The sequence below is a fragment of the Canis lupus genome, chromosome 12 (genome assembly GCF_048164855.1).
Source record: "Canis lupus baileyi chromosome 12, mCanLup2.hap1, whole genome shotgun sequence".
NCBI lineage: Eukaryota > Metazoa > Chordata > Mammalia > Carnivora > Canidae > Canis > Canis lupus.
This window is the reverse complement of record NC_132849.1, coordinates 42,421,100-42,445,902: the sequence shown is the minus strand read 5'-3', so window position 1 is coordinate 42,445,902 and position 24,803 is coordinate 42,421,100. Positions and strand designations below refer to the sequence as shown.

Genomic DNA, 24,803 nt, shown 5'->3' with positions numbered 1-24,803 from the left:
CCCAGGCAGGTGTATGAGTGCAAAGGTTCAGAAGTGAGACTCAGCTGGGATATTAGAGGAAGAGAAAGAAGGTCAGAGTGGCTTGTGGGTATGCAAATAAGGTGGAGAGTGGGGAGAGGAGATCAGAGGGATTGTCAAGGCCCAGGTCACACGGAATCTCAGTCTCTGAGAAAGAAGGTGGGGCTTCAGGTGGAAAGATGTGGGAAACCACTGGAGGTCCCAGGAGAGGGGGACACCACCTGGTACACCTTATTAAAACATCTCCCTAAAAAAAAAAAAAAAAAAAAAAAAAACATCTCCCTGACCAGTGTGGAAAATGGATTGAGAGCAGCAGGAATGATTGAGGACAGAGCTTTATAAGCCAGCTGGAGTACTATGAGACTAACTTATATGCAACCATTGGAGGACTGTTAGATGCTGAACTCTGGGGAATGAGCCATGAGAGCTTCATGGCTGAAGTAAAACCACTGCCCAGCTTTCCTGGATCCTCTCTCAGCCCAGTGGAGGGCTTGTCCCAGGCAAACCATGGACCAAATCCACTAGAACTGAAATGTCAGCTGCATCTTGTCAATCCAGCACTTCTTTCTTTACCCTCTTATTGATTTATTGGGTTCCTACGTGGGGTAGGCACTGTGCCAAGTGCTGGGTACCCAAGGTGAGCAGAGTGGGTGTCTGCCCACCCTCTTAGATCTTACAGACTCGCAGACCTTTACTTCTGCTGCTAAGAGTTAAAACCCAGGCCGAGAAGGTGTTGTCGCTTACATCTTGCCATTTAAAGTAGCCCCCGACAGGCAACATCAACATTACCTGGAACTTGTTAAAAATGCAGAGTCCTGAGCACCGCCTCACCTCCGGAGACTATGGAGTCAGCATCTGCATTTAACATCAAGACCCCCTCCCAGGGGATTTAGGTGCACTGCTATAGAGTACAGGGTGGGCTTCTCCCCTTATGACAGAGGAGCATGCTCAAAGTCCAGCCTGTGTCTTAATCTGCATGGGATGTGCATGTCTCTGGCTCACCAGATATCTGAGATACTTCTCATGTTCACGGCTATGGAACTTTTTCTTTTCAACTACTTTTCCCTGGATATTTGTCGCCTGCACACAAGTGTGTTCTTGATTTCAAAAGAATTTCCACATCAGCCTGATGAATTGAACAATCTCTTGGAATAAACTAAAGTATATCAGATTAAGCAAATAATTTTTTTTAAGATTTTATTTATTCATGAGAGAGAGAGAGAGGCAGAGGGAGAAGCAGGCTCCATGCAGGGAGCCTGATGTGGGACTCAATCCCGGGACTCCAGGATCACGCCCTGGGCCTAAGGCAGGCGCTCAACTGCTGAGCCACCCAGGCATCCCAAGCAAATAATATTTATTTGTTTATTTTTCCAAGCAAATAATATTTAAAGGGCATTTCATTATTTGCTCCCTTGGGAGAGGAGACTTTTTTTTTGGGGGGGGGAGGAGGGAGGAGACTTTTTGATAAGGCTTGTCTTTAACATCTTCTGACTAAACAGAAGAGATGAGTTCCCAAAGCCTCTGGCAATCACATCCCCAGAGAATCAGTCGCACAGTTATCACCTGCTTGCAAAGCCTTACTGTGCATTCAGCACTGGGCTTGTCCTTCAGCCCCTCCTGGGGACATGCAAGTATTTGGGACTCTAGGGAAGAGACTCTATTTCTCCTCCAACTTACTAACACCGGTCATTTCTGTGCCTCTGCTTCCCACCTCATCCCTTCCTCCAGTACCTGGAAAATGTGCTCTGCATCCCAGAGACAAGGGAATTTGACTAAAGGCATCCAGGCTACATAGGCACTAACGTATATACACATAAGGAACGGGTTGGCTATTAAGTTAAACTCGCAAAAACGTAGATGCATGTATATAGAAGATGTGCAAAAGCCAGGAGTTTTATAATTATAAAAATTTCATGGTATTTTCCTAAAAATATTCCAATTTTTGTTGCAGCCCAGCATTATAATCAGTGTCCATTAGCTTCATTGTTAAACAGCAACACCAAAACCTATGTGTGATCTTCTATGAGGCATCCAGGTCTACATTCCTTTGGGAGATCACCCATGTAGCACTTCACTCTTCCCCCATCCCTTTGCTCTGGCTGCCAGCTCCACGTAAGTTGAGATGGGAAAAGCTGTATGAGCAGCATACGTGTGCCCCACGTATAATGTGTTTTGTGCATAGGGGCGGGCAGATGCCCAGTTTCTCCTAATTCCCCTCTCAGACCATCTATAATGAACAGTTTTTGCCCACACATGATCCCTAGGGGGGCGTAGTTCTAGCCTCCACCAAAAACTCCTTAGTTACTTCTCCTTGTTCTCAAGCTATCCTCCCTGCGCAGTGAGTGCTGGGCATTGTATCTTTCCTCCTGTTAATTTAGAACTGGGGCAGCGACTTCCTGTGTACAGAGTGGACTCCTTCCAACAGTGTCCCCACTTCAGGTGAGTGAAAACATCATCATTACCCCCTGCAGCTAAGGACTTGGCTAAGTGTCGAGTTGGTGGGACACCTGACAGACACACCTCAGGGCTTTGAGGCGAACTTGCAGATTCCCATGCAATGCAGCCCAGATCGTGGGCAGCCCACGAGAAGCCTGTGACCACCTGGGCTCTCCACAGCTCACACTTCTCGTCTCCATTTGTTTAGTCCCCGTGGCAGGCCCTAGGCCTCCTCCCCCAGCAGGGAAGGTACAGTCAGGGATGGTGTCCCATCTGCCTATGCTCACAACTCCCGCAGCTAGCACCTCCCTGGACCACCCCAGCATGAATGTGGCTCCTCTCACAATGGACAGTAGCCATCAAGCCCATTATCTTCAGTGCCTTGGTTGCTCCAAACGGATGAAAGAGGCAAATTGGCTAAACCTTAGGTTAGAAAGAAGCCTATGGGACTGGAGCAGAATCTGACTCCTAGGCAAGCATATACTTTAAAAGGAAGACTCCCCATGACCATCTGTCATTTTGCCCATCTCCCCTAGTCCACGTGCTCCGGCCAGGAGACATCAAAGTGGTGGCTGCCATGGGTGACGCGCTGACTGTGAGTACTGAGCTGGGACGGGCCCTGGGCACCCCGGAACCCAGCCAGGCCCTGCACTGAATGCGTTCTTTCTCCACACTGGCTCTGCGTTCAGCATTTAGCTAACAAGATTGAGAACCTACCTGTGTCAGGCACTGAAATACCACCAGGCAGCCACAAAACCTCACTGGGCAATCTAGAATGTTCTTCCCTCTGCCCTTTGACAGACCTGTTCAAATATCAACTCTTCTATGACACTGTGCCCCTCCATCCCTGCTTCCCCGCTGTTTCCAAGCATTTCATCTGCATGTTATGGCAGATTTATCTGAGAATGCCCGCCTTTATCAGGAAAATCATCTCCAACTACCCAGGCTCACAGAGTAGGGGGTGGGAGATTACCCACACACTGCCCAGCGCCTCCCCACCCCATTTTAAGATGTGTTCTTTGGAGTAGAAGGAGCCCAATTCCTACATATAGTGTAGTTTCTCTACACGAATTATATTAGCCAACTATGTAGCTATTGCTCTACACAAGACATTCTGCTAATAATTCTGAGATGTAGTCATAACCCTTCAGAAACTTGTCAAGCTGGGAAAATAAGCAATTTATGCAGAAGGAGATACGTAATCATGTAGGTGACACATAGGCTTTTCAGATCGGGTTCTTGTTTCTAGAAAAACAACTTCCCCATGTGTGTGTGAACATGGTTAATTTTGATATAAACGTGGAGAAAGCTCTGGGAGGATATAGCCCAGGGTCTTAAGCATTAATTAGCTCTGGTGATGTGTACATGTGGGTAAGGGGCAAGGAAAGGATCTAGAACCTGTGGCAGAAGGTGAGATGAATAAGGTAGGGGTAGATTATTAATGTTTAAAGGAATCTTTGTATCATTTCACTAGCTATGGTGAATATGTATTTTGTAAGTTTCAAAGAGGAATTTCTCTTTTTTTAAGTTAAGGCATTTAGAGAAAGCTACATACAGGAGATAGAAACTGAGAAGGGATGGGAGAAGGAAGAGATTTAAGGGCTGGAAAGGAGGGAGCTCAGCATTCACAAAAGGGATAGAATGGGTGGCAACTGAGTAGGGCTGGTCCAAGGCCCTCCTGTTTCAGATTGATTCGCTTACACCTGAGGGTTTGTGTGGACCAGAAAGCAGAGACTGAACTAGGGAAAGGAAATGGGAACCAGACTATGGTGAATTGAGAATGTTAGTGAAAGGGTTTGGCTTGGACCCATGGGTAAGAGAGACCCACTGAAAGGCAAAACCCAGCAGGGGTTGGGGATGTAAAGAAAGAGGTGGGCTCAGACGAGCTGGTGGGCACTCCAGTGGGAAGGGAAGATGGAGACAGTGGGGTCAGGTGGGAGGCCAGAGTGCTGTCCATGGCAAGGAGGTGAGAGCCTCACCTAGGAATGTAGCACAGAGGACAAAAAGAAAGGGTGGAAGCTCGAGAGGTTGGGAGGGAAGAATCTTGGTCCTTCCAGGCCTTAGGTACTAGTTGTGTGTAGAGGAGGGGGGAGTCCAGACAATGCAGAGATCACATGGCCTGGAGAAACCCTGGTACCATCCTCAGAAAAGATAAATCCAGGTCCCAGCTGCTCTGCCAGGGTCTTGGGGGCCCTTCTCAGCACCTTTGGCCTGGGCCTGGGCCCAGCACAGTTCTGGAGGCTTCTCTCTGCCTTTCATAGACAGCATTCAGAGCCCGATCAAGCAACTCCAGCGACCTATCCACATCCTGGAGGGGACTCTCTTGGAGGTGAGGATGTTCTCCACTCATTTTCAATTGATGATGTTCCCCTGGGCACCCCTCCAGAGATGAGCCTGGGTTCCCAGGCTCTGGCCCTAGAGGCAAGGAGGCTCCCTGATGCTCCTGTCAGTCCTGAGCATGGTGGGAACCACATGCCGGGGGCAGACTCAGAAATGTTCTGACTTGGAAATGTGATGGCTGATGGAGTGGCAGGCCAGGGTCATCCTAACTCATGTGCTTTCTCTTTTTCAGCATTGGAGGGGACGGCATCTTGGACACCCACACCACACTGCCCAGTAAGTAGCAACATTGAAGTGCCATTGCTACAGCTGGGCCAGGGCCTCCCCCAACCCCGAGCAAGGGCTGAGAAGTGATCTGCAGCGAGGGAAGTCAGCCAGCCCTGAAAAGACCCAGAATCAGCCTACCCCACCCCTGAGCCCCAAGGCCCCCTTCCCCTCTCACCTTTGCTGTCTGCTTCACCCTTTTAAAAGACATTTTGAAGAAGTTCAACCCTCACATCCTCGGGTTCTCCACCGGTACCCTAGAGGAGACAGCAGGGCTGAATGTAGCCATGGAAGGAGCCAGAGCTAGGTGAGTAGCTGTGGGTACAGGAGGGGGCAGAGGAGAGCCTGAGAGATCAGGGTGGGGAATGGGAGGAGGAGAGAAGGGTGCTGTCTGGGAGCCTGGGCCCAGATGGGCCATGAAAGTGGCTGTGCACAGAGCCCTGCTGCGTGCCCGACCCCTCACGTGGGTTACCTCCCGGAATCCTCACACCTTTGAGGGGGGTACCAGCAGGAAGACACTGAGACTTAGAAGGTTTCCCAAATGGCCCAAATGACAGGCCCCCTGGGCTGTCACCCCGGCAGCAGGAGCACCTGCTGACTCCAGCCAACCTCCTGGCCCCAGGGAGGCTGGGAACCAGTGTGCAGCCTGCTGAGAACTCACAGCCCGGCCCCATGGACAGCCACCCTCCCTCTCTCCACCCTCACCTCGGAACCTAGAGTCCTTGAGTCTGAGAGAGCTGTATTTTGACACTGGGGGGTTAGATGTTAAGGCCCCCAGAACAGCATGGTGGCTGTTTGTTTTCACTCCGATTTCTGTTGTTGACAACAACCCAGATAATTAACGCTGGAATGCCTGACAGAGTTCATTGATTTTTCTGCACAGAGTGTGCTGGGTATTTGCTTTGTAGAAGGATTGCTGCGCTCAGATCACCAGGGAAACGACACTGGCTTGACTCATTCTGTTTACACGGAGCGTTCCTTTCCGACGTGGTAAGGAGGGCCCCACGCTCCGAGTGAGTCTCTGAGCCACAGGAAGCCGGGGCAGTTCCTCAACGTCAGAAGCAGGAAGAACTTATTTTTCTGCAAAAGAGCTGGGCTTCACAGGGCCATAAAATCAACATCTCATCACTGTTGTTGCTGTCATTGTCACCACCACCACCATCATCATTCTACTATTAATTACACAGCCCGGCTCTATTAATCAGGGGCGGATTCCTCAGCCTGCTGACATTTGGCCCCTTTCTTGCTTTACTTCTCTTACCACCTGCTCCTTTGAGTGCTGCTCGGTGCCTCCACCAGGAGCCAGGGAGGGGAGGTAGCTGAGACTCGCAGCTCCTTGCTAGCATCTCTGATGTCCAGTGATAAGGGAAAGGGGAGCAAGCCATTGACTTAAGTAAGCAAGGTTTGAAAGTTGTTCTGTAACCCTCCTCTCTCTGCAGTGTCATTTAGTATGGTGCCAGATAAGGATGAGTGCCCCTCAAGAGAAAGATAAATACCACAGAAGGGCAACTGGGATAATGAGACCTGGGGTCAGACCGTCTGTGTTCAGATCCTGGCTCCACAGACTTGCTAGCTCTGTGACCTTGGGCAAGCCACTTATCGTCTCAGTCTTAGTTTCCTCATCCATAAATTTGAGATAATAATAGTACTATTTCTCAGCGTTGTCATAAGAATTAAATGAGATTAATGACCTACGGAAAATACAGAGTATATTATCTAATGCATGTACCCCCCAAAAATATTTGTCATTATTAGGAATATTTTAGTTTCAAAGGTTTTTTTTTTAAGATTTATTTATTTATTCATAAGAGACACAAAGAGAGGCAGAGACACAGGGGGAAAAGCTCCCTGTGGGGAGCCTGATGTGGGACTCAATCCCCAGACCTGGATCATGCTCTGAGTCGAAGGCAGACGTCCAACCACTGAGCCACCCGGGCATCCCTAGTTTCAAGGTTTTTTTCAACATCTAACTTCCATCACTCAGTAAGCAAAAAGTCACAGAAGTCTTCAAAGGACTGAGCCCCAAGGTAGTTACTAAAAGATATAAAAGGATCAAAAGGTGAATTCCTTGCCTATTCAAAGAGTTTGCTGTCTAGTTTAAGGAAACTAAACAGGATGTAACTTTTAGAAAAAAAGTGTTGCATATGGCAACAGTGCAGACTGCAGTGACTTTGTATTTCCGAGTAGTAGGAAAGAGAACAGTGTGATGTGTGAGCTGGGCAGCCCAAATACAGGTGCAGACCCAGAGGGAACCCCAGGACTCCTGTCATCCAACTTCCTCATTTGAAAGATGAAGAAATTCGACCCTAGCAGGGTTCCGTAACCTGGGTGAGCTCACACAGCAAGTTAGTCACCAAGTTGGAGGAGAACCCAAAACTTCCAGAGCAGTGCTCTTCACTCCAGGACTGGAAAAGGAAATAGAAGAGGTGGATAAAGGTGCTGAGAGAGAAGGTTCACCAGGGAGGTTGGACTTGCTCTGAGCCTGTAGGGTGTGAAGAACACAGCTGGGAAGAGGGGAGGAAGTGGGCACTCCTAACTTCCCCTCACACTCATGAGGGCTTATCACCCATGACTTCCCCTTCTCACATCTTGAGCCTACTGGAAGGTAATAGACACTTCTGGGGTCCCTTTTACCCGGGACAGGCTTGATTTCTAGCTTCCCAATGTATTGCATCAATAGCAATAATCCGTGGGCTGTGATTCTGGATATATAAATGAGAAATAGGGGCAGGGGAGGTACCATGTGTGCTCAGCCATGTGCCCAGCTCATCATGGACAGGCGAAGATTTAAAATACCCATCTTCTACCAGTTACTGCTTTTATGACCCCTTCCACAGGAACCTCCAATGGCTGTGCCCCTTTTCGGACATAGCTTTTCAAATACTTACCTGTTTTTAAAAACCAGGTTTATTGAAGTATAACTTCTCTGCATTTCACTGCACATATTTAATGTATACAATTTGATAAGCCTGGCATATGTACATAGCTGTTAAACCATCACTGGAATCCACATAACACCTATCACATCCAAAAGTTTCCCTGTGCCCTTCGTTTTTTTTTTGTTTTGTTTTGTTTTTGTTTTTGTTTTTCCCCCTGTGCCCTTTGTAATCCATCTCTCCCTCCTGCTGCTCCCATCTCTACCCCACTCCCTGGGCCCCAGGTAGCCATTGGCCTGCTTTCTGTCTCTAGAGATCAGTTTCATCTTCTAGAATGTTATGTGAATGGAATCCTCCACTAGGTACTCCTAACTTCAGTCACCTGGCAAGTCATTTTGAGACGCACTCATGTTGTGTGTATCAGCACTTCATTCGTCTTTACTGCTGAGTACTGTTCCATCAACATGCTTAGCTCTTACCCAGAGTGTTCATTTTCCATATTCGTGGCAGACATCTGGAAGATGAAGGGAAAGCTAATCCTGTCCGGATTTGTCTCCCTGGCCCCCTCCCCCCAGCTTCTTGTGCTGGCAGGGAGAAAGATCTAGAAGATGGGGAATGGTGTAGAAGTCCAAAGTAAGTAGAGTAGAAAAAAGGATTAAAGGAACAGAGAGTGGGATTTAGAAGTGAAGGTTAAGGAGTCATGACGCCTGAAAAGAAAAAGGCAGAGGGATAATTTAAGGCTGTGACTTTTTTCAAATATACAAAAGGTTATTTTTAAAACAGGCAGCCGAATAAGATCTGAACAGGCTCAGCTTGCAGTGAAAGAGCTGAGTGGAATGTAAGGGATCATCCCTCCGGGAAAGCTGACCAAATCCCAACCCCAGTGGCTGTGGGGGGAGGACCAGGCCTGCAGAAGGAGGTTGCTGGATGCACACTAGCCCTTGGCAGGGTCTGCATCTGTGTGGCTTCAAGGTCCCTGGCCAATCTTCAATTTTTACTAGGTTGAGATTTCTTGAGACTCGAAAAGCCTTAGGATGCATTCTGAAGGAATAAGCTTTATATGAATTTCTCTCCTTGAAGCACCTGTGTCACCAGGCCCAAATCCTACAGCCTGAGCTCTTGCTTTGCAGCCAGCTCTGAAGTTCCTTTCTCTTCCTCATCTAGGGACATGCCGGCCCAGGCCCGGGACCTGGTGGAGCGAATGAAAAACCACCCCGTGAGTACAGGACCCTGGGCCACTCTGAAAGGGCTGTTTCCAGCTATCTGGAGTGGGTTGCATTGGCCCCAAAAGGGCCCGCTCTGCACCATTTAAGCCCCTGCTGGTCTTGAAGAGGCATCAAATGAGCCTGGGGAAGCAGGCCTTACCACCGATGCACCCTGTCTGCTGCCCCTTCCTGACTCAGGCTCTGTACCCCACCCCGAGGCCATCACAGGAGAGAGCGGAGCTGGCCTTGGCCTTTGGCAGTTTCCCACCTTTCCCAAGAATTGGCTTTGCGGAGCCCTATTATGTAAACTCTGAATTCTAAAAATAGGCTGCTCATTCCAATCCTTCCTCCTTCCCGCTCACCCAGCCCCTCGAAGATTTCTCACTGGCACTTGTAAAAATGCTTTGTGTTTAGGCCTTAGAATTCAGAATTCAGCGCCTGGCAGGACTCCTGTTATGGTGGTGGCTTAGCCGAAGGCAGGCTCCTTGAGGGCCTCCCCGTTCCCCCCACCCCTTCCTCCAGGCCAGGTTCTTCCTCCTGTCTCCACCAGTCCCCTCTCCCTGGACTCAGACCAGAAGAGCTCTACCAAGAGGCAGTTCGGGGCTTGTGTTTCTAGTTCCATCTTTTGCCTCCTGCTCCTTTGAAGGCATTTAGATCACATTTCATGGGTATGTTAATACGTTCCATGATGTACTGCAGCTTTCTTAGGATTTCAAAGGAAAAATAGTCATCCTCCCCTGTGTAAGCAGGCACACACACATGCACACACGAAGCCTGCTCTCTGGAGCTCCTTGCCAGGCACCAAGGTGAAAGTCAGAGACCCTCTACTTGGTATCTTTTCTCCACTGGGGCACAAGAGGGTGAAGTGGGGAGCAGTGCTGTCTAGCCTGGTGACCATCACTACATATGCTCCCCCTCCTCCGCCACTACTAAAGTTTGGACTCAGCGCCTTCTGTCCCTTCAGGAAATCGACCTAGAGAGTGACTGGAAGCTGATCACGCTCTTCATTGGGAGCAACGACATGTGTCATTACTGCGAGAATCCGGTAGGCCCCTGCCGAACGCCATGGAAGTTACCCTGGCCTGCTGTCCCAGGCACCCCACCCTGCCTGGGCAGACCTGGGCCTTTCCCACTGCTGAGTGGCCCCTAGGACAGTGGCTGCATTGGTTCCCCAACTCCAGAAGTGTCTAGATGCACCCAGTCTTCAGGCACTGCTCTTATGTACACAAATACTGTTCTTTGGTATCCAGTGCGTAACTAGCAAGCCTCACCCCACATGTGCTGGAATCCCTACCCATTTTTTGATGTTTTTATGGTGTGTGCGTGTGCACATATGTGCAAGGAGAGGCTGAAACGATGTCATCGACAAGGCTGGATAAAATTAAACCAGTCCCAGTAGGATGGCTTGTTGCCCCAAGAACATCGTGAGCAAACCGGCCTCAGCCAGCCGGCCTACAAACCTATTCCTGATGTTGTTTCTATGGGGAAATATGTCCAGACTTAAAGTCTTTGGGGAGCTGTAACTTTTGGAATACATCTTGTTCAAAGTTGGGGATGTCCTGTATTTTATTTGGCCAGAAAAGAGCAGCTGCCATAACTCAGACACCTCGGTAGAATGTTTGGAGTCACAGGCAGGGGAATAAAGCACGTATCACTGCTCATGGCTCAGACCATCTACTGAAGTCTGGATGAGAATTACCCTCCCCCACTCCGTAGCCTCTTCCCCTCTAGCCTCTCCATTACTGCCCAGCCTCTAGAGGCAGAAATGACCCAACCTCAAGGGATTAAATGCCATTGTGTCCTGGACTCAAGAGGGTCCAGGAGGCCAGAAGAGACCCCAGAGCTGCCTGTGGACACTTGGTAACAGGAAAATGCTTCTACTATCCCCAGAATACCAGCCCCTCCTGCAAAGTCAGATTTGTACTCCTGAAAGCATCTTTTTGTGGAAAAGACCTGAAGACCACCACCAGGATTAACTCAGGTCATGTTTTAGGAACTCAGGCTAAATCAGCCTCCAGTCGAGAAATGGGTCAGAGGAGGAGACTCTTGAACCAAGTCAAAAGGATAGAAGTTAGGGGGAGGTAATGGGGCCAGCATGGGCCATTAGCCCAAAAGAAAGAGTGTGCACTTCTCAGGGCACAGACATGGTTCAGAGGCCTGAGGCTGGTGACAGATGGGACCAGAGAAGAGGCAGGGCCCAGCACGGTCAGAGTCTGCCTCTGCATTTGAGATACTGTGGATAGAGGTGGGGTGGGGATTATTCACGGTGGCTAGTAGGGGGTCAAAGGAAGACCAGTATCCCCCAGAACAAGGGCTGGGCTTCTCAGCCTGTCTGGTACCATCCTAGCCCCACTGTGCCATCACCCCAAGCCCTCTTGTACTTGTCATAAGACCACTACCCTGGGGTTGACAAGAGCCCCCTGCTCTCTTCACAGGAAACCCGCTCAGCCGAGGAGTATGTTTGGCATATCAAACAGGCCCTGGACATCCTCTATGAGGAGGTAGGGAAGAGCAAGAGCCGGTGTCTGGGTCCCATTTCCTTCCAGCATCCAACCTTCTCCCTCACTGGGTACATCTAGGAAAGCTGTGTTCAGTGAGACACATGCTGAGCAGAGCCCCCCTGTGAGCAGACACCTGGAGGGGAGATAAGGGAGCAGGGGGCGGGGCAGATGCCAAACTCCTCTGTAAGAGAGATTCTGACTGAATTAGACTGTATTGTTGGGTGGCGAAGAGTTTGCCTCTGGAGCCAACTGGCCGAGTCTGGAGCCAGGTACGGTGGCTTCCTAGCAATGCGACTTGGGCCAACCAGCTTGTGTCTCAGCTTCCCATGCTATAAAGTGAGCCATTAAAGAAGACAGCAAATACAAGTCACATCCCCTCCTTGTGGCTCAGTTTCTTTATTGGCAAAACAACTGGGGAGGAGGAAGTTTGATTGTAGCTGAGGCCCTAGGTTCCTTCCAGTAGTAACTGATATCCCCCACAATGGCCTGGGGACTAACAGAGCTCGTCCCTCTGCTCCCCACAGCTTCCAAGGGCTTTTATCAACGTGGTAGAGGTCATGGAGTTGGCTGGCCTACACCAGAACCAAGGTGGGAAATGTGACCTGCCCCTGGCAGCTCAGTAAGTACACAGTCCCAGGGCGAGGGCGCCTGGGGACAGCAGGGCTCACAGATGCCACCATAGGCAACCATTGCGGGCTTAGCCAGGTGATCCTGTCCAAAGGACAGACCTTGGCAATTAGCCAGGGGCCTGGCAAATCATTTGGAAATACCTCTACAGTATTGAATGCCTACTGTATGCAAGTCACTTTATTTCTCTGGACCCCAGTTCGCTTTGCTGTAAAGTGAGAGGCACAGACCAATGATCCTTTAGGCCCCAATCATGGTCTCTGATTCCAAACTCCAGTGATTGCTCCGTGTTTGAGAGACAGCCTCGAACCAATGAGCTTCGGAGACAGCTGAACGTCTGTATCTGGCTCTGCCACTGAGGAGCTACAGGATTGCGCACAAGCTACATAACTTCTCTGGGCCTCTTGCTCATCATCTGTCAAATCTTGCAGAGTAGGGAGGATTGAAAGAAATGCATGTGATGTGTTTGGTCCCTGTGGGGCAGCCTTTCAGTATTAGAACAGCCTTGAAAGCCAGGCTTGGGTCTAAGGTATGTTGTACAGGAGACAAATTTCTGGCGAGGGCTGGCATTTATTAAAGCTCAGCTGTGATCCTGGAGGGAAGCTGCCATCTTCTGAGGCGACAGGGTCACCCAGAAGTCCTGTGGCTGTTGCTAGGGGAGAGGAGATTCTGAAGGGAGCTGAGGAGTCCTACCTGGGGTCAAATGGATTTGCTGGAGAGGTGACCAGCCTGTTCCCATTCTTGTTGGGCACCAGGTGGTACAGCCAATAGCTGGGAGGGGTGAATGGTCCCTCCAGAACCTTCAGATCTTCCATTCTCCCTGGTCAGTGTGTCTCAAAATAGTTGACCCTCCCAAGAGACTCCCCACTCTGGAGCCCCAAGAGTAAGTCCTAAGCTGCTGGAGATGGAGCTGGGAGGTCTGAGGAATGGGAAGAAGATAAGGCTATCATGGCTGTCTTTCCAAACCTCCAGCCCTTCCCTGGAGGAAGCCCAGGCTGGGGCAGGAGCAGCCAGGTGGCAAGGAGACCCAGATATCAGGTGCCAGCTCTCTCACCTTCTCTTTAAACATGCACTTGCTACCCCCAGTGCCCCTGAATTAGACTGTGACCTGGTTCTGGGAATCACCCAAGGCTCTGTTGTGGGGGCACCTGTGTATTTGCCATCCTCCCAAGCAAAGAGCACAGGGTCCAGGCCTCCTTCCTGGGGACGTGGGGTACTAGCAGCAGTCAGCCAACCGGGTACCTGTCCACAGGAGCAATTGCACCTGCCTCAGACGTTCCCAGGAGAATTCTCTGGAGCTGCAAGAACTGAAGCAAATGAACTGGAACTTCCAGGTGAAGCTGTACCCCCCTCCCCCGTTCCTGTCCCAGCTGGGGGCTCCCTCTATTCCCAGGGAGCAGGGGTTTGCTGAGAGGAAGGCTGCTCCCTAAAGGTAGATCATAGCCCCTGAAACATTTCTCAAGGTGAAGAGAACAATCTCCAAGGGGAAGCTGCAAGAAGCCCTGCCTCCCAGCCCTGGGGACTGGAGTAGATTCCACAGGCTGGGCACCATCCCTCACCCAGAGGAAGGAGGGGAAGTGTCCACGGCCCTGTTGGGCTCCTTCCCTCCCTTCCTCAGATCATAAGGCTTAGCCCAGCCCTGCTTACCTCCGTCCCCAATTCTGTGTCCACCTCTGCTCATGCTGTCCCCTCTTGACAGCGCCCCCTCTTCTCCCCCGAGCCCTGCTGTGACCTCTCCACCTCATGTGCAGGGCATGTCTTCCCGTCTCTTCGGAGATGCTTCCCCTGACTAAACTTTGCCCTCAGGTATCTCCCCATATCAGCTTCAGTCTACCTTCACTGGCCCTGAAGCCCTAGAGGGTTCTCATATTTTTTGCACTGCGTCTCATTTTTCCAGATTGACTGTTAAGCTTCTCGAGGAGAAGCACATCTATCCTTTTGACACAGCCGCTCATCCCCCACGTTCACAGGCATTTTGGGGAGCTGGTGTTGAAATGCTACCCATCTGAGCTGGATCTGAACTGGAACCCCATGTTCTAACTCAGCTCTTCATGCAGCAAGAATAGGGGATAAATAATCCATTCACCTTTGGCCCAAGCAGTCTGCTCACACTCAGACCGAGCCTCAGAGACTTTGAAACAGAATGGGTGGTGCTCATGCCTGGGTGCAGACGAAATGAGCACATGCATGTGCGCTAGAGGATCCCTTGAAGTCACCTCTGGCTAGGGTGGGTCCCCCCATCACCACCAACCCCAGGCAGCAGGACTAGAGCTCGTCTGCCAAGTCCTGCCAGGGGCTGAGGAACCTCTTCCCCATCCACAGAGTGGCATCTCCAGGTTGTCCTACTGGCCCCAGTACCTGCAGCGCGAGGACTTTGCGGTGGTTGTGCAGCCTTTCTTCCAAAACACTCTTGTCCCCCTGAACAGTGTAAGCTGCGGGCATTTCTGGAGGGCGCATATGTAGAGGCTCTTCTTAGGTGATGTACTTCCTTCTATAGCTGAGCTTTTTCTGACCATATGGTTCCAAGAGGGTTCCCAAAGGGTTGCTTTTTCTGTTTTCCTTTTATTTTTTTTTTTTTAGTATGATTGGAACTTGTAGTTGGAAAGAAAAGGAGAAAATTAACAGTGACCCAGCTCCCCGGGCATGGTCCTGCTATTTGCTCAATTTGGATAGAATGGAAAGCTTCCTAAAGTTTTTTTCTCATGTATTAGGGCAGGGATGTAAAAGGAAAAGGGATGGACTGTGGGTAGATGCAATTCAGGTCTTTTTCAAAGTTCCAAAATTGAGGAGTTTTTCCATCAATATCTCAGCCAAGTGGCAGCAGAATCGAAAGGAATAATGCCCAGGACACCTGCAGGGGTGGGTGGTGGTACCTCTGTTCCCCAGGAACATAATCCCTTTGCTTTTGGTCACAGAGAGGGAGCGCTGACCTCACCTTCTTCTCAGAGGACTGTTTCCACTTCTCAGAACGGGGCCATGCCGAGATGGCCATTGCGCTCTGGAACAACATGGTGAGTGCCCCATACGCCGTGTCCAAGAGGGCAACCCAGGGGTGTTGACCATTCCCCAAAACAGAAAACCTGCTGGCTCCTTTCTCCCCAAAGCTCGAAATGGTGGCACAACTTATTTGTCCTGACAGATCCAACTTTTTAGCAATTCCCAGTACTGGGGCAGGGGGTACTGGGGTGGTGGTGGTAGACAATCTTGTAGTCAGATAAACAAGATGAAATTGGCTTCAACCCCTTCCTATCTGACTTTGGGCAAATGTTCTCTCTTTGATCCTATCAATATCTGTTAAAAAAAAAAAAAAAAAAAGAAGTGAAAATGACACAGATCTCAGAAAATTGAGGTAACATGTGCATAGCACCCAACACAATCCTTAGCATTCAAAGAATGCCAGGCCCCATTACCCTAGTCTCAACATGTTCCCAATGATTATTTAAGCATCAAAAAGAAAAGAGCCACCCAGCCTGTTTCCCCAGGCTATCACCTATTCCAATCTTTTCTTATGAGGATCATGGGGACCGTAGGAAATGCACATACAGCTGAGGGGCCACCTGGCCTTGTGCCCTGCCTCTTCGGGCTGGCCACTCCTCTGCAATCAGCCCTGCTGGCACAGAGCTTGACCAGTAACCCCAATAGCTGTATCCTGTTGCACAGAGCAAATGAAATGCCTTTCCAATCCAGTGGCTTCTTTTGATCTTGGCTCAGCGGGTAACCCAATCCCCACCCCAACCTGCATTCCCCCATTTCTCCCATGGTGACTAAACAAATCCACACTCTTGCTTTTACTGCAGTTTCGGGCTGGCTGCCTCTCTGCCAGGATTTCCCTGTGCAAATATTCCCACACCTGCCGCCTCATCCGGCAGGCCCAGCGCTGCCTTCCCCTTAGCCACACCACCTCCTCTCCCCAGAGCAGCATGCCAGCAGGTTCCATCCTTGGCCCAGTTAATCACAGACTCAGCCTTCCTCTCCCTTTGTTTTCCTGCTGTTGACACCACATTCTGCCCACTGCTAAAGCTTTCGTCACACTCTGTCAGCCCAGGACTCGGAACTACAGTCAAAACATCTTTGAATTCCCTCCCACCCAACCTCCACGGGGATCTTGTTCTCCAAAGTTTGCACAATATCATTCCTGAGAGCAGTTTTGAAGTCCAGTTGTCCTTCACTGATGGAGTCCCATGACTTTAATCCCTCTCCCCAATGAGTGGGTATCTGTGCACTGATTTGTACCCCCCCCCCCAAGAGCTCAGGGGGATCCACAGATTCTTTTTTTTTTTTTTTTTTAAGATTTTATTTATTTATGAGCGACACACAGAGAAAGAGAGAGGCAGAGACACAGGCAGAGGGAGAAGCAGGCTGCATGCAGGGAGCCCGACGTGGGACTCGATCCCAGGTCTCCAGGATCATGCCCCGGGCTGCAGGCGGCGCTAAACCACTGCGCACCACTGGGGCTGCCCAGATCCACAGATTTTAAGAAGGGCCTGAGATGCTAAAGCCCCTTCACCTTTCCTTCTCAGCATTTCCATCAGGGTAGGCGTGGTCTTCCTACCTGCGGCACTCCCAGCCCACGTAATGCCCTGGTGCTCCAGGAGTTTTCTGGGGCATGATGACCAGATCAATGACCTGAACACAGTCAGGCCTATTGGTCTTGGTTTCTTTCTGCATGAATTAACAACACAGCTCTAGTCTCCTCTTCCAAAGCAGCTGGGTGGTTCTCCCCATTGGCCCAGGCCTGAGGCTTTTATACATAAAGGCAAGTGGGAGGGGATAAGGTAGGAAAACAAAAGGTGAACGCTGCCATGGAGCCATATTGGTAACACTACCCAACCGGTTAGTCCAGGGCTCCCAGCCACCATTGTCCTACCCATGCCCCTAATTTTACAAAACAAAGCAAAACTAAATTGAAATCATCTAAGAGTGTTTTATCCTGTGCCATATAATTTGGGGGAGTAATTATATAGTCCAGTGTTTTCATCCCAAACCATCGCAGATATAAACCTATTACATCATGCCAACTTTTCAGATCACTTCCTTCTGGTGACCCCTAGAGTGACATATAGATAAGCCATTGGAACTCGAGAAGATCTTGCAGAATGCTCTGGAACTAGGGAGCTGAAGCATTTTGCCTGGGATCACACAGCCAGTTCTCGGCCAAGCAGGGATTAGAACCCACGTCAAATCTCCTAGTGTCCTGGCCACAGCACCCACCAGCCTTCCCACCCCCAACTGGGTCAGCACATATATAACCAGTGAATTCACGTCTCACTCCAAGAGTCTGATGACATAGTGTCTGCAGGCTTTGGCCAACACTCACAGGCTACCCTACTGCAGCAACAAACACACTTCTAGACTATTTCATCTCCTGCCCCTCTGCTCAACAGATTATGCCTCCTCCGGAGACCTGTGCAAAGCCAAATCCAGAAACACCAGTAGCACAAGGCAGTGTTTTCATCTTCCTTTTTCCTTCTTCTTCTTTTTTTCCCTTTCTTCCTTCTTTTCTCTGATGCCTATTTCCCACTGCTGCCTTTTCTTCCCTAAAAATCTTGCTGTCCTCTGACATTTGCATCACTCTAGGTGCTGAGTGACCTCCTAATTGATGACCCTGACTCTAATGGTTAACCATGCCATTAGAACAGCGATGCTCAGCTCTGATTAGAGGTTAGAATAATCCGGAGGTTATTAATACTGGCAGTCAGTTTGGCATAGCCATTAAGGCTGAACATCTGGATTCCCTTTGACCCCGTGATCCCATCCCTGTGTGTATCCCCAACAGAAACATACACGTGGGCTCAAACAAAAGATGCATGCTCAAACAAAAGAATTTTCACAGCAGCGCCATCCATAATCCCCAGGCAGGATGCTCCCCAAATGTGCACCAATAGAATGGATCATCAAAATGTGGCATATTTATGTAATGGAGTACCTTACAGCACAGAGAATAAGCAAACTTTAGCCAAATGCAACTAGGTCTATAAATTTCAAAAACAAGCAAATTAATATATGGTCTTTGGGTGGGGGGAAAGATAGTACTGGAAAAGAGTGGGAGGGGAGCTTCTGAGTGCTGGTAATATTCTGTACCTTAATTTGGCTGCTGGTTGCATGAGTTCCTTCATTTTACCATAATTTATCAGCTGTTCATCTATGATTTATACTTGTTTCTATATATAAGTTAGCTTCAATAAAAAATTGACTTTAAAATGATAACCCAAACACCACACTATTTAGTGCCTGGACGTCATCTCCAGAAATTCTGGATTAGTCTGGGGTAGCACCTGGGTTCAGTAGGTTGCAGAAGCTCCCCTGTATTATTATTATTGTACAGTGTTTACAAGCCACTGCATTAGATCTCTTCACTAGGGCAGCCACAGCAATCTGTTTAATTGAATATCTGACCAAACTTCCACGGCCTGCCCCTCCCCAAAGGGGAAAGGCCAGGCCCCTTAGCATAGCACACCAGGCCTTCGGAGACTTGGCCCCAATTAACCTCTCCAACAGTCACTCCCACACCCCTCTGATTGGCAGTTGGGCAGTCTAGTGAGGAGTGAAGTTTCCTGCACCACCCATGGTATCTCATGGGTCTGTGGGTCTGCTCTTGCTCATCCCCTTATTGTGGACTGCCCTTCCAACCTTCTCCTCACTAACTCGTAGCCACTTGAACATTCAAATCAGGTGTCAAAACAAACAAACAAATCAGGTGCCAGCTCCTACAGGAAGCCTTCCTTGAATCCCCAAAACAAACTAGAGGCCCACCCAGCTCACCACACCTTGCCCCAGCCCTGTTATTTGCCACATGGTTGGTATCTGCAGTATCTGGCTTAGGAAAGGTGGGTTCCAGGAGAAACAACTTCATTTCCTGTGGCCAGCCTCAAGCCTTCTTGCCTGAGCTTCTCCACTGAGGACTCTGACTCCATTTCATCTACACATTCCCTTACCCATTGAGCATCACTATGCAGTGGGGACTACCCCAGGTGCTGGGGAACGGAACATCCTTGCACTCATGGGGAAAGGACAGACGAAATGCAACACATCAGTAAGACTGTCTGACTATATTCAGAGCTTAAAAAAAAAAAAAAAAAGGCCAGGTAATGTTACAGTAATGGTAGGTTAGAGGGAGGCATCACCAAGTGACATATGAACTGAGAACTGAATATCAAGGATCTGCCAGGCCTGCAGAGGTCTAGGGCCAGAGTTCCAGGCAGAAGAAATAGGACCTGTGCGGGCCCGAAGTCAGGAATGAGTTTGAAGTGCCTGAGCAGCATAAGGGCCAGTGTAACTGGAGGGAAGTGAGCAAGGTCAGAGGGGTGAGTAAGAGTAGGGCCAGGTCCTTGGATGGCTTCCAAAAAGGGAGCCAAAGGATCTGGTTTGCCCTCTGGCTGCCATGTGGCAGGAGACTTGAGGGAAGGAAGAGTAGAATTAGATCAGGAGGTGGCTAGTGGAGCCCAGGTGAGAGATGAAGGTGGATGGGCCCAGGGTGATGACACTGGAAAAGGAGAGAAGTGGTCAGATTTGAGATAGATTTTAGGTGAAGTAGAAAAGGGAGGGGAAAAAAAAAAAAAAGGAGGTGGGTAAGGGGATTGGTTAACTAGGTGATGGGGATGAAGGCGTGTACTTGTGATGAGCACTGGGTGTTGTATGGAAGTGTTGAATCACTATATTGTACGCTAGTATTACACTGTATGTTAATTGGAATTCAAAAGAAAAGGAACAAATGAGAACTCCTCCATTTGGGGTCAAGGAAATTGGGTAGATGGGTGAGGTGGTGGAGAGAAATAGGCTTGGGGGCAGGGGGAGAGAGAAATCAGTGCAGTCATCAAACCCACATGATCTTTATCTTCCTCTGTGCCAGTTAGTTCCTGGGCTCGTGGAATGTCAGGAAATCAGCCAACCCAACCTTGAGCATCTATACTGTCACTCGGTAGCATTTCCTTTACAATGAGTATGTGCCTCCTCAGCTCTAAGAAAGTAGAAACAAGGGGCACCTGGGTGTGGGACGTCTGGGTGGCTCAGCAGTGTAGCAACTCCCTTTGGCCCAGGGCATGATCCTGGAGTCCCAGGAACGAGTCCCAAGTCGGACTCCCTGCATGGAGCCTGCTTCTCCCTCTGCCTGTGTCTCTGCCCATCTGTCTTTCTCGAATAAACAAACAAAATCTTTTTTTTAAATAAATAAATAAATAAATAAATAAATAAATGGGCAGCTAGGTGGCTCAGTCTTAAGCATCTGCCTTCAGCTCAAGTCATGATCCCAGGGTTTTGGGATAGAGCCCCACATTGCATTGGGCTCCCTGCTCAGTGGAGAGTCTGCTTCTCCCTCTCCTTCCCCCTACTCATGCTCTCTCTCTCTCTCTCTCAAATCTTACAAAAAAAAAGAAGAAAAAAGTAGAAATGATACATAAGTAAACTACCTCCTGCTCAGCATGCTTTCATTTCATCTTCTCATCTGATGCTTGCAACAGCCGAATGTGGATTGTCGGGCAGCTTGGGAGCCTGCGTAGCACCTCACAGCTCTTAGCAGCAGAGCCAGGACCCCAAGGGGTGTGTCCACTGCTCTGCCAGTCACCGTGTGTCTTGTTCAGGACCAGAGCAGCTGTGGGACAACAGAAAGCAAGGTCACGGGCAAGGTGTGGTCATTAGCTGACATAGCATCCTTTCACTTTCCTCACAGGCAGTCCCTGGGGGTCAGGAGCAGAGGGGCTCATGGACCAGGCAGGGAAGCAGATTCTAAGGGTAGATGCTACACCGTCAGGATTCTCAGTGCTGGCCATGTGTCAGCGGGCAGGCTGTTGACTAAGGATGCTGGGAAGGGGTGAACGGTGGCTTCTAGCTCACTCTCAGAGGATCTCAGGATTAAAAGTATTAAGCAGAACCTCTCTGAACAAAAATTGCTCCAGGAATGTTTCAAGTAAACCTCTATATCTATGTGAAAAACATACCTGGTAGTAGCTCAAGGGAGAAACTTCAATTTCTTAAGGTTGACAAGCCAAGAATAGTAACCAATATGTTCTCAAAGTTTTTCTGAAAGTGACTAGCCCCACACACTTAGAGTTGATAAATATGATTACCACCATTTCATAAAATTGCAAATGTGGTGTGTCTGTAACCACAACCACCCAGAAAGGAAGCAGGAGATGGAAGTTCTGGGTCAAGCCTTCCTACATACTCACTATGGTGGGACCGACCAGGGTCGGTCTGCTGGGCCTCAGGGTCCTCCTTGGTCAATCCCGGGCACATATTCAGGGTCCAGAAGTCAGGTCCAGCTCTGGCCCAGGGCAGTTGGGATCTGCTGTGAATCTTGCACTTATTGCTGGTGTCAACCCACCCTTGCAGAGGGAGGGAGTCAGGTAGAGATGCTCCTCCAACTGAAAGGTCTACCTGCAGTGGAGGAAATCATGGTTTCCTTTCCTCAGCTGGAACCAGTGGGCCAGAAGACAACCTCCAACAACTTCACCCACAGCCGAACCAAACTCAAGTGCCCCTCTCCTGTGAGTAAATGTCCTAACATCCTGCCTGTCCTGTCCAGTGTGAAACAGATGCTTGGGAGAATGGGGTGGTCCCCAAAACCTCCGGGCACAAAGGAGGTCCCTGGGTGCTTTTACATCAGGCACTTCATTCACTGGCACCATTCTCAAATCTCACCATTCATCCTTGTCCCTGAGACGTCACAGCTCCTCAGGGTGTGGGATAAAAAGAGCAATAGGTCTCATGGGTGCAGCACTCATGAGAGGAAGATGAATGGGCAGTGGTGCAGTAGCAGGGGGGTGGGGGGTGTGTAGAGAGAATAGACATTGTGCCTGTCCTGGGAGCCTGTACTCCTCCTTCCTCCCTTCCCCACACATTCTCTCTTACTACCCTCACCCAGACTTCTGACCAAGCTCCTAATATGCTCCCCAGCTCTTCCCTCCTTTTCCTGTGCATCCTGTGACCACTGCCAGGCACTATGTGGCTTACATAGAAGGTCACTCAAGTCTTATCAAGGCTGCTTGAAACTCTTCCCTGGTCCCAGCTGCCCACAGGAGCATCCAGAGGGGAGGCCCAGCTTCCTCTATGGCCATTGACATGTTATGTTCCTAGAAAAAAGGGGAGCTTCCCAGACAAGGCCCACAATTCCCAGGTCTGTTCTCTCACCCCACCATCTGTTCCTCCTGGAGGCTCATCCCATCTCTGCCCAAGGGAGACAGCCACAGCCTTCCAGGCTCAGGTGCTGCCCAACTAGACTACTGTTCCCTTCCCTCACCCTACTGCTGCTGCCTTTGAAACACCTATGTTGGTCTCTTTCCTGTTTATACCTCTCAAAAGACATGACCCAGGCTCCTTTGTGATGTGCTTATTTCTGAACGTGGCCAATGGGACCATGACTGTGGTCACATCTTAACCCTTAGGCACTCTCTCAGCTCCTAACCAGAGCTCCATATCATGTTCCTCATGGAGGAAGGAGAGAATCCAGGGAGGCAGAACCAAACATCTCCCCTCGGGGCCTTCCTCATGCTTGGTCCTCTAAGCAGCTGACTGTTGTCCCTGCTCCTGGGGAACTCCTAAGGGAGGATGGGCACAGTGGTGGCCTAGAGGAAACAGAGGTGGGGGCTCTGCAGCCCCCAGGACTCTCTTCCTTTGGTCACCTATTGGTTCCCAATCTTTCAAAATCTGGTTGACAGGAGAGGAGATGCTGGTGAGAAACTGAGGGAGGTTAGCTAGGTATTGACCACTTTGCAGACCCATCCTCATTCAGAAGGTTTGGGCACAGTGTAGATGCAGGAGGCTTACAAACTGGGGGATGAATGTGAAAACATGCAAGGTTATCACACCATCACCAGGATAGGGACTAAGCAAGCTTGATGTGGGCAGATGGGTGGCTTTCCGAGGCCCTTAACCCCTGACCCTCTCCTTCTCCACAGGAGAGCCCTTACCTCCACACCCTGAGGAACAGCCAGCTCCTCCAAGACCATTCTGAAGCAGGCCCCAACGTGCTCTCCTGGGCCGTGCCTGTGGCGGCAGGAGGCGGCCTTGTACTTGGTGTTGGCACAGTGATGGCCTGGAGAGCCTTAAGAGGTCACCAGAGGGAAAATCCTCCAATAAGCCTGCGCACTATGAGTTTCTAAGCCTCCAGCCACATGCATGTGCTCATCCTAAATTCCCCAGCCACACTCCTCACCAGCCCTCTACCTCAGCCACCTTGGCCACCACAGAGAGCTTCAACACCTGGTGACATAGGAAGCCAAAGGGACAGTCACGACTCTTTGGGGCCTGGGGCCTACGCTCCTGGAATTGCCAAATTTAAATAAAGGCCAAAGCCATTCTATTCTTGGGTTAGCCTGTTTGAAGCTCTCACTTTCCATCTGTTGTGCGACGCAGGTGTGCAAGCTCTAGTCTTTCATTATCCTGTCTCAGCTGGAGCTGCCCCAGAGATGGCCAACCAGAGTGCAGACCTGCCTCTGTCAGGCTTGGCACCCCAGGAGCAGATCCTCCGTCACCGAACCCACTATTTAAAAGGTGGGAAAAATGCTGGCCATCAGGTGGTGGCTAGAATATTGGAGCTGGCTGGCCATCATTCAAGTATAATCGAACACGAAGCTTTTATATACTCGTTTGGGACACAAGATAATGTGGAACGCTGTGGTACCTCCAAGGCTGTGGTACCTGGCTAAGAAGACAAACTCCTTCCAAAAAAAAAAAAAAAAAAGGCAAGAAACTCCATGTTGCATAGTGCAATGCTGTTCTGGTACACTGGTAGGTAAATAGGTCTGATCGCTCTGAGCATAGGAGGAGTTCCTTGAGGAAAGTTATCTGGAAGAGAAAAACTGAAAGGTCTTAAAAAAAAAAAATAAAAGGATTGGACATGAAACTTAATTTTCTCATTTAACTGATTTTCTCAAGTGCTAACCTTAGGAAAGAATTGCTCTTGTTACACTACCAGAATTTGGGGAATACTCTAGAGAGAGTCCAGTAATACAGGCTACATTCATCAAGCCCCTGGTAGGGCACAAGGCCCTGAGCTGGAGGTCTTACACAGATTCTCTCTATGCTGCACAAAATCCCAGGGAAGGAGTGAGGAAAAATGGAGGTGCTAGTTGCACAATATTGTGAATGCACTAAATGTCACCAAACTGTTCACTCTAAAATGGCAAATTGTAAGTCGTGTGTATTTCACCTCAAAGAACACAAAAGAGAATTCACTATCATCTGCATTCTAAGTACCTCTCTGATTCCAAAGCTTGAGATGACAAAAAAACAAAACAAAACAAAACATTAGAAAGCCCAGACATAGGGATGCCAGGTGGCTCAGCAATTGAGCATCTGCCTTCAGATCAGGGTGTGATCCTGGGTCTGGGGATCGAGTCCCACATCAGGTTCCCTGCAAGAAGCCTGCTCTCCCTCTATGTCTCTGCGTGTCTCTCATGAATAAATACATAAAATCTTGAAAGAAAGAAAAAAGGGAAGGAAGGAAAGAAACAAACAAACCCGACATACCATTTGAATGTGTAGCCTTCAGAGCAAACCCCATCACCAGCCAGTTTCTCATAGCTCATCTGTAAGACTGG

General features: G+C 49.5%; 1 protein-coding gene and 1 long non-coding RNA gene across 7 annotated transcripts in view; one reads left to right on the top strand and one right to left on the bottom strand.

Annotated features, from left to right (window-relative positions):
* LOC140601911 (uncharacterized) overlaps positions 1-6,341 on the bottom strand; it is a 39,768-nt gene extending 33,427 nt beyond the window's left edge. The window contains exons 1-2 of the long non-coding RNA XR_012004994.1: positions 5,764-6,341; positions 5,237-5,315 (exon numbers count right to left, since the gene is read on the bottom strand). This is a non-coding gene — a long non-coding RNA (uncharacterized lncRNA). The remainder of the gene's footprint in view (positions 1-5,236; positions 5,316-5,763) is intronic.
* Positions 1-23,574, top strand: part of PLB1 (phospholipase B1) — a 137,248-nt gene extending 113,674 nt beyond the window's left edge. For 4 of the 6 annotated variants that reach the window (XM_072771339.1, XM_072771340.1, XM_072771338.1 and 1 more), the window contains 14 exons: positions 2,397-2,457; positions 2,991-3,049; positions 4,716-4,783; positions 5,027-5,070; positions 5,266-5,365; positions 9,099-9,150; positions 10,104-10,184; positions 11,575-11,640; positions 12,165-12,259; positions 13,520-13,601; positions 14,590-14,694; positions 15,183-15,278; positions 21,675-21,749; positions 23,160-23,574. In XM_072771339.1, the coding sequence (XP_072627440.1) occupies positions 2,397-2,457; positions 2,991-3,049; positions 4,716-4,783; positions 5,027-5,070; positions 5,266-5,365; positions 9,099-9,150; positions 10,104-10,184; positions 11,575-11,640; positions 12,165-12,259; positions 13,520-13,601; positions 14,590-14,694; positions 15,183-15,278; positions 21,675-21,749; positions 23,160-23,363 (1,188 nt within the window). In that variant the 3' untranslated portion in view covers positions 23,364-23,574. Of the gene's footprint in view, positions 1-2,396; positions 2,458-2,990; positions 3,050-4,715; positions 4,784-5,026; positions 5,071-5,265; positions 5,366-9,098; positions 9,151-10,103; positions 10,185-11,029; positions 11,641-12,164; positions 12,260-13,519; positions 13,602-14,589; positions 14,695-15,182; positions 15,279-21,674; positions 21,750-23,159 lie in introns of those variants that run through there. The other 2 variants (XR_012004992.1, XM_072771343.1) reach the window with 2 other exon arrangements.
* Positions 23,575-24,803: the final 1,229 nt, after the last annotated feature.